Below are 8,971 nucleotides of genomic sequence, written 5' to 3' on the forward strand. Positions count from 1 at the left end.
TTCTGACATTCTCAGTTAGCAACATCTTCACATCTCCAAGCGTAGGTTGGTGGCAAGTATCTTTCTCCAAAAGTCATGCATAATGTGTACAAAATCTCTTTAGATAATAGTGTGCCATTGAGGCTCCATACGAGTATAATCATCGATATAATCAGCAGTTGTACTTTGAAAATAATAAAGAAAGAAAGAAAAAATGAATGAGAAAGAGGAACCCAAACCCATGCTCCTCCTGAAGTTTTATACCTCTGAGAAGTTTTCATCCAATCGTGTCAGTCTGGTCTAGGTGAACCCATTCGGTTTCCTTATTCTACTCCGCTTTCAAAAACTCAACATAAGCTTAGCGAAATTGAGCCACCGTAGGAGTTTCTTTTCAGGTCTTGGATGGCCTTACAAAAAACTGTCATTTTGTTTACATAATTTTTTCAAAGCAGCAAGCTGTCGTTTTTTGTTTTGTTTTTTAATGAAACCAATTTTGAGGCATTCTCAAATATTTTAAGGCATACAAAACCATTTTCCTACCTATGGTGGGTTTATAAGGGGTGTCCTAATAGTGGGTAGACTACTAAGTTACCCTTAATTATTTTAAATTACTTAGATACCCTTCACCTAAATTAAAAACATAAACCTAAACTAATCAAAATCCAAAATCATTTTCAAAATCAAAAATCATTTTCATTCCTAACTAAATTTAATTATTATCAAACTGTTTTGATAATATTTCGTCAACGATTGATTGTTGATTCATAAATCTTTGATCATTGATTAAAACCACAAATATAAATGAGTCGTTTGAAGTGTTACATAGAGATTTAGCTCCAGATCCGCAAATTGTAACCCAGATCTTCTTCGTTTTTTTATGTCTCAGCAGAACAGTTCGGCTGATATTGAAATATCACGTTTTCTGCCGAACCCAGTTTATAGTGAAGAAGACCTTTAGGTTCGGCTAATTATCTAATATATTAATTTTAGCCGAACCTTGTTTATTTTGGATAAAATCCATGTTCGGCTCGTTCGAAAGTTAGATTACTAGACGAACCTACAAAAATAATCCACCAAGGCAAGGTCCAGCTCATATTGGAAATACAGTTTGTACAACCGAACCTTTAACTTGTATTTTTATTTTTATACTACCAGGTTCGGTTGTATCATAGTAAGCCGAACATGACTCTGTAAGTCACAACTTATAAAACACCAAACTATGAAGTACAAGTTCGGCCAACAACAATAGCATTTCGAATAAGCTGAACATCAAATATAATTTTCATACACTTAGGTTCGCCTTTAGAAATATCAGCCGAATGGTTCTCCACAACGAGATTCGGCTAGTAAATTTATTGCCGAACCCACACTGAAAATCCGAAAAAACTTGTAAAAAACGATTTTTTTAAAGAATTCAACCTGAAAAATGGAGATTAAACATCCTTTACAAGTATACCTGCGAATCTGATTTGAATCACACATTTTGATCACTTCTAATCACTAAAATCTCAAAAACCAAGTTGTATTTTCATATTCTCCGCTTGAAACTTGTGGGGAGCTGGAGGCAGTTATTGAATTATAAAACGACCTTTTTTGGCGGGGAGTGGTTCTTATGCAAGGGCCGGGAAGTCCATAAAAGCGCACGACATGCAAGAAAATTTACCGCGCTTGACTTACAAGTGCGGCCATCTTCTATCATCTACCATCCATTTCTCTTAAACGTCATCTATTTGATTTAAAAACAACCTTGAGACCTCTTGGATCTCCACTGCGTTGTTTCGAAATACTAGGAAACCAACCTAAACAACCTTGAGACCTCTTGGATCTCCACTGCGTTGTTTCGAAATACTAGGAAACCAACCTAAATAAAAGCGCTTTAAGTTTTAGTGGCAGCATACGGCGTGCTGAGTCTGCTGACAAATTCTTATATCCAAGGACAACTCCCAGCAATCAGTTACGGACGGACTGTGAAAGGGCTCAAATTCTAGAATCCTGAAGATGATGTGTCGATTGTGTTTATAAGATAATTAAACACCCTACCACTGTTAAGATAACATAACCACAATCCAATAAAATGATAACAAAATGACAACTCTTCGGTACCCTGATTTTGCCACCAGACATCAAAATTCTGAAATAGAACTTGGACGATAAATAAATGTTACAGAAAAATTCCTAGTTCGCAGCTCTGACTGAACTGTCATGGCTAACGATCCCTTATCTGCAGCTACAGCTATGCCCATTTTACTCAAGTCTGTGTAAATCGATGACTAACTTAATCAACAGCTTGATACCCTTTCTACACATTTATCACCCTTCAAAACTCGAAGACATCTACTAGCATCCATAATGTGATACTCATAAACCTAAACCTGAAAAACAAACAATTAACCAACCTAGCGCCCTAAATACGAAGAAAACAAACAGTTGTTCCAACCCGAGAACCAATAAACCTACCAAGCTCCCTAAAAAGAACAATGGAAGCCTAGCTCTGACATATTATAATCCCATTATACAAAATGTAAATGACACGGGAGTATACATGACGTAGATGGAAGCTTACTGACCAGCTAAAGTTGATGAAAATGAGATAAGAATGTGATTTCGAGTGGTTTCAGGGAGAACCACAGAAGTTCTGTGGTTTGCAGTGTGAAAAACATTAATCAGATTTAGACAAATAAAAAAACAAGGAATAGCATTTCCATCACCAAAAAAAGTGGAAACGAATTGCCACTGCCATGTCCTTACAAATTCTAGAATAGCAAATGTTTCGGATTCTCATTTCTTTGAGAACCTAGACTCTAAACAAACAATTAACCAACCTAGCGTCCTAAATACGAACAAAACAAACAAGTGTTTCAACCCCGAGAACCAAAAAACCTACCAAGCTCCCTAAAAACGAACGCGGGATGCCGAGCTGACATAATTATAATCCCATTATAATAAAAATGTGAATGACACAGGAGTAATACATGACATAGATGGAAGCTTAGTGACCAGCTAAAGTTGATGAAAATGAGATAAGGCGAGTGGTTTCAGAGAGAACCACAGAAGTTAAACTATGGTTTGCAGTGTGAAAAACATTAATCAGATCAGAAAAGAAAAAAGAAATCAAGGAATAGCATTTCCATCACCAAAAAAAGTGGAAACGAATTGCCACTGCCATGTCCTTACAAATTCTAGAATAACATAATAATGTTTCGGATTCTCATTTCTTTGAGAACCTATGATTCTAAGCAAATATTTGAACAGTTTATGGTGATTATCTAAGATCACATCCAAGGAAAAGAATCATCGTGACCATGGCCAACTCCTTAAACAACAAATACCCTATCAAACCCTATCAACTTAGACTACAATCTACATATAAAAGACTGAGTTGTTATACAGCCTAAGTAGCTAGAATACGATCATTGGTAATCACCTTGAAGAAAGATACAGCTTATTACTATGCAAATTCAATGGGTGCACGTCCCAGACATCAAGCTCACATAAGAATCTCGATTGAGACTTGACTTATGTTCAAGCATCTAGAATTCTATTCGCCACTAATTTTTCCTTGTCTAATGAAAATTCAGAAAAGATTTTCCTGAACAAGTAACCAACTCCAATACTGTACATTTAAGTCCATCCTAATCAAATGACCTATACTTACACTAAGAACCATCTGGTTAAAATCCTAAAACATAAAAAAGATAGGTAATAACCGAAGTGGCAAGTAGTAAGAAACCTCATGATCACACCACATATAATTTATAGAATTTAGTGATTCACAATATCAGTAGGCATACAAACACACTTAAACAACTTAAAAATCCATGTATCAAATTACTTGAAATTTAAAGAAAAATGAGTTGTTTCAAAGGAAAAACAAACCCTAGATTTTATCGATATCCTCATCTTCGAATTCGATGTAATCAGAACCAGCACCTTCATCTTCATCATCAAGTCCACCGGTAATTCCTTCATTAAGTCTGGTATTCTCAGGCAATTCACCATAAGCTTTCAAAAGTCTAGCTTCATCAGGCATGTATTTCAAGATGACATCAGCTTTATCATCTTGATAATCTCTTAATCCAACCAAAATTATATCACCAGCAGCGATCCAGACTTTCTTATGCATCTTTCCTCTGATATGACTAAGTCTTTTGGTACCATCGATACACATAGCTTCACATCTTCCATTACCAAGCATCCGGAGAACTTGTGCATATTCTTGTCCATCTTCTTTGAATACAAGTTCTCTTTTCTCATCGTCTGCTTCGTTCTTTCCTCTCTTTCTGTTCTTACCTCCCTTTCCTTTGTTCTTCGGCATCTTCGCTGCTTGACCTGTGAAACCCTAGAAGAGTTTTCTACCTTAGACTTTTCTGTTAGGATCGAGAAATAAAAAAAACCCTAACCCTAATTTTTTCTACAGTCTCTGCTGATAATTCCGCAAATGCTCTCTTCTCGAACCACTAGCCTTCCCAGTCTATCTATTAAGTGCCGTATTGAGGATTCTGAGTTAGCGTTTAAGCTACGGAGGCTGTTGGTGCCTTAGGATTCTTAATAGTAGTATGACGGATGAATGACATCTGTTATATTCATGCCTGGACGCTTCTGCCCTGTTCACAAGTGATATTAGCTGTTGGATCTCAGCACCTTAAATCTGAGCCGTCAGATATCAGAGGATACTGAAAAAGATTCTAGTCACACAAATAAATTGCGTGTGATTTGTTTTTGTTACTTGACAAAAATGCCCCTCCATCTTGTCTAAAATGCAACTCTTTCTTTTCATTGTATCCTCTTCGATTCCATCGCCGCCCCATCTTTACCATCCACCACCAGCAACACTATCACCACCACCACTATCATCATTACAAGCAACATCATCATCGTTATTGCATAAATCTTATGCAGACATGATTCTTTTAGGGAATCTTTCCATAACAATTTCTCAATCCGTGCATATGTAAGGAATTTAATAGATACGAGGTTAAACGCTAATTCAAGTGCATTACATATAGTGCATTCAAAGAAGATGGACAATCTGGATTTTCACCTTATTATGGTGTTGGGTAACTGATCATTTTTACTTTCCTTATTGGTGCAATGCCACGATGTGATTTGCAGATAGTGGTAAAAACAGATTCGTTTCACAGACTTGTGAAGGATTTTTCTAAACTTAAATTCTAAAACTAAGATATAAAACTCAAACAAAAATGTTTTCAAGATTAAAAGAACATTGAGGCTAAGATTCCACTATATTCCAATTTCAAAGTGACTAAACCAATATTTATATTTATGCAATTTTCTCGTTTAATTTGATTCTAAGATATTGCAACAAGTAAATTTTCAAAATAACAAGTGTAAATCCAAAGTGTAGAGCATCAAAAACCTATGGCCAAGCATGCTCTATCAAAAGAAATAACAATTGCTTAGCAAAAATCAATCAAACAATTTTCAATCAAGGCAAATAATCATAAAATAATTGCAATAAATAAATAAGAATATACCACTTTTTATTGGAGAAATAACTTCCTATGTCGCCTCAGCAATGGGGTTTAGCTCCTCATATTAATCACTTTCTCAAAATACATGTTTGTTGCTCAAAAGTTGATTGAAAGGAGGAGAATGTATAAAGCAGCGTGTTTGTAACTGATATAATTGTTACAACACCCATTGTTACAACACCCATTGTTACATAACCCAATGTTACAGATAATTACTAACAATAATAGTTGTTGGGAAATTGTTACAGTTTGAAAGAAAAGGTGACGGTTCTATGTTCTTGTTCTTCCTCTCGACCGCAACTCAGCTGTTCTCTCTGTGATTTTTTTTTGTTGTTGCTCTGTTCTGCTTCTAAACTTCCCCAAGGTGTACGTGATCGCTTATGTGACTCAACCCAACCCTTATATAGCCAACAGGGGTCGAACATATCCCGAGGAATCTTGATTTAACCTAATTTTTCTTCCTCCATAAGTCACGAGTTTTTCTTCTTCTAGATCTAATGTACGCGTCCTCCAAACCAAAATCGAACGCCTCGTAATCTCTCTCAGATACTCTCGAATCGAACAACAAGCCTTTCTCCCTCATTTTCACGTATTTTCCATGAATAATAACTTCTGATAATAATCCACCCATGTTTTGTCGAAATACGGTAGTCCAACCTCCTCTGCCTTATCCGACCTCTCTGATCCCCTCTCAAGACTGAATAAAGACCGAATACATCCAATCCTACCGTAAAATCCTCTCCTAATCCTTCATAGATGCCCCAAAACTCCTAAAATATTTCTTCTCCTCTACTTATTTGAAAGTCTGTGATTCATCCTTTGTTTTGCGAATCTTGAGTGATTACCAACCCTGTTTGACCAAAACAGGGTAATACCAATCCAAAACAACAACTAAATCTCATGAAATCTAGCCCAAAATTCCTTCCGTAAATAATCCAGCTGACTGCAACTATTCTCGCCAGTTTCAAAATTTAACGGTGAAAAAAGGGCGCCCCCTATCCAGAGTAGGGGTGCCGATAGTAGGTGCCTTGAGGGGTGCCCTGGGGTGCCTCTTATCCTAACTATGGGTGCCAATAACAACTTTTCGAGCCGATTTTTTCCAAAAATGTTTATTGACCAAAAATACCTACACACATAAAACACCATAATAAGTACAAAAATGAGCACTACAATATATAGTATCGAGACAAATTAGACACAAAAATGTGTGTCTATCAAATACCCCCCGAACTTATTATATGCTAGTCCTCGAGCAAATCTAATCTAGAAAATAAAATCCTAACTCACTCTCGCAGGCATCGCGATTGTACTTAGCGTGTGTAACAAGCCTTTAAACCCCTAGGTGGCCCTAGTGGCCGAGTTATAGTCTCGGGAGGGTTTACCAGAGGTTTACCCACAAAACCTTTACTCCATACCCTAGATATCTACGCAGAACCTTGGAAAGACACTAAAGAATCTCCTTGGTTGGCGTACTCTCATTGACTACAGGAGGAAGTACCCTGATGCGAAATTCCAATTGATGTACACGAGTTTGCACTCAAGCATACTAAAATTCATATATAAGTGAAAGAGCTCTACTCAGATAGTCGCACTATGAACATCAATATCCGGAGTCAACAAATCACATGCATAGATTAAGAAAATGGATATAGAGAAAAACATAGATGATTTTGATGTTGACTAAGGTTAACGGTGTTTCCCAGATCTGTTTGAAGACCATTGCCAAGATGAACCTATCCTAATGGACTGAGATACGGGTCTGACTAATATCAACACAACTGGCATATACAAGGGAACCAGCGGTCGATTTTATTGAACAATTTATTCTGTTTGGTCTGATGGTCTGGTTTCAATTTCTTTTTCTTTACTTTTCATAAAGTAACTCAATCACTCTACTTCACCCTAGCAGTGGTAACAACTCGATGTGTGTGCCCCACCAAATCACTTAGAGAAATATATTTAAAATAAATAAAAGAAAAACAGAAGGTGAAAAGGACTCAACGAGATATGGTGGAATTACCATGTTATTTCTAAGGGTTATTTAATCGTTGGTACCCAGAAAATGACCAACACCTAGATTTGGTACCCAATTCTCTATATAAAAATAGAGTTTTTTCAAGCGACGTGGTTAACCGGAGCTTCTGGTTGATTCTGGCCCCACCATAAATAAATTTTTGGTAATATAATAAAATTTCGGCCAATAAAATTTGAGGAAAATATTTTCGGCCCCAGAATATATTTTTTAGCCAATCATATCCAATGATTCATTTTACCTAAAATAATTAAATCTAATAAAATCTCATATCATTACCAAAAATGTATTTAACACTAAAAATCTTAAATATATCGAATGAAATCACATCAAAATATTTTTTTTAATGACGATTTCATCATAAAATCAAACCAACTATTAAATTAAAAAAAATGTCCAATGTCCAAATTACATTTCCCAAATATTCTACTACCAATTAAACTAACCTGATTGCAGTATACGATTCCAAAGTAAATAAAAGGTATTGATCAAATTTTGATTAATGATTAAAATTTAAAATCAAAATACATAAAGTTGTAGAAAATTACCTGTAAATATCGGATGTGTACCTCCTCTTCCGCAAAGAAAGAAAATGATTTCTAAATCTAACCAAAATACAAAATCACTAATAGATAATCATGATGAACTAGACATGATATTTAGCAAAACTTTGAATATGAGGAACAAAAAAAAAATGTCAGGAAAAATTAAAAGTGCAACCCAATAGAATACATTGAACAAATCTCAATATTTTGTTTTATTAATTAATATGGTATATTTCATAAAGAAATAAAAAAATAATACTGTAAGAAAAAAAATCATATTCCTAAATTTAGGGAATATACTCAATATTTTCGAATAAAAATACCACAACAAATAAGATGATTTTCGGTAAATTTGGGACAAAAATATTGTAGTAACTAAATGCGTCTATCTTTTAGTTATATTTAGGACAAAAATAACGCAATAATTAAATGCGTCTATCCAAATATAGTGAATATCAAATATTTTAAAGATTACATAATTCTTGAGAATCGGTATGGTTTCCTAAATAGAGTTCTTTTTTCATGGAATCTTCGACCATGGTTACTCTAGAATACTGCAACAAATAAGATGTAAATTTTAGAAACCATTCTCACTTCCTGGACATGCAGGACATTTTCGTTATTTTTAGAACAAAAATATTGTAATAACTAAATGTAGCTATCAAAAATAGTGGATATCAAAAATTTTAAAGATTACATAACATTCAAGAATAGGTGTTGTTTCCTAAGTAGAGTTTTTTTTTAAGGAAATTTTCGGCCTTGATTACTCCATATATAAAGCTCTTGAACAAACGCCAAACCTAGCTTGCAGGTTTTTTTTTTTTGGCTAGGTTTTTATATTCTTCTATTTCATGTAGTTTTTGGTTCTTTTTCTTATCCATTTTGTTGTTGTTGTTTGTTTTGCATGTAGCATTGGTTGCAGC

The 8,971-nt window shown here is 35.0% G+C and overlaps 1 protein-coding gene across 1 annotated transcript; it reads right to left on the reverse strand.

Moving 5' to 3' along the window:
• Positions 1-3,698: 3,698 nt before the first annotated feature.
• On the reverse strand, positions 3,699-4,457 carry LOC113299200 (eukaryotic translation initiation factor 1A). The gene has a single exon (XM_026548175.1). The coding sequence runs from the start codon at positions 4,292-4,294 to the stop codon at positions 3,857-3,859; it is 438 nt and encodes a 145-aa protein (XP_026403960.1). The 5' UTR covers positions 4,295-4,457; the 3' UTR covers positions 3,699-3,856.
• Between the last annotated feature and the right edge of the window lie 4,514 nt (positions 4,458-8,971).

This window comes from Papaver somniferum, chromosome 7 (assembly GCF_003573695.1).
Source record: "Papaver somniferum cultivar HN1 chromosome 7, ASM357369v1, whole genome shotgun sequence".
Taxonomy (NCBI): Eukaryota; Viridiplantae; Streptophyta; class Magnoliopsida; order Ranunculales; family Papaveraceae; genus Papaver; species Papaver somniferum.

Excerpts from the sequence above, each read along its gene's own strand:
- LOC113299200 (XM_026548175.1), bottom strand. The coding sequence starts at position 4,294 with ATGCCGAAGAACAAAGGAAAGGGAGGTAAGAACAGAAAGAGAGGAAAG.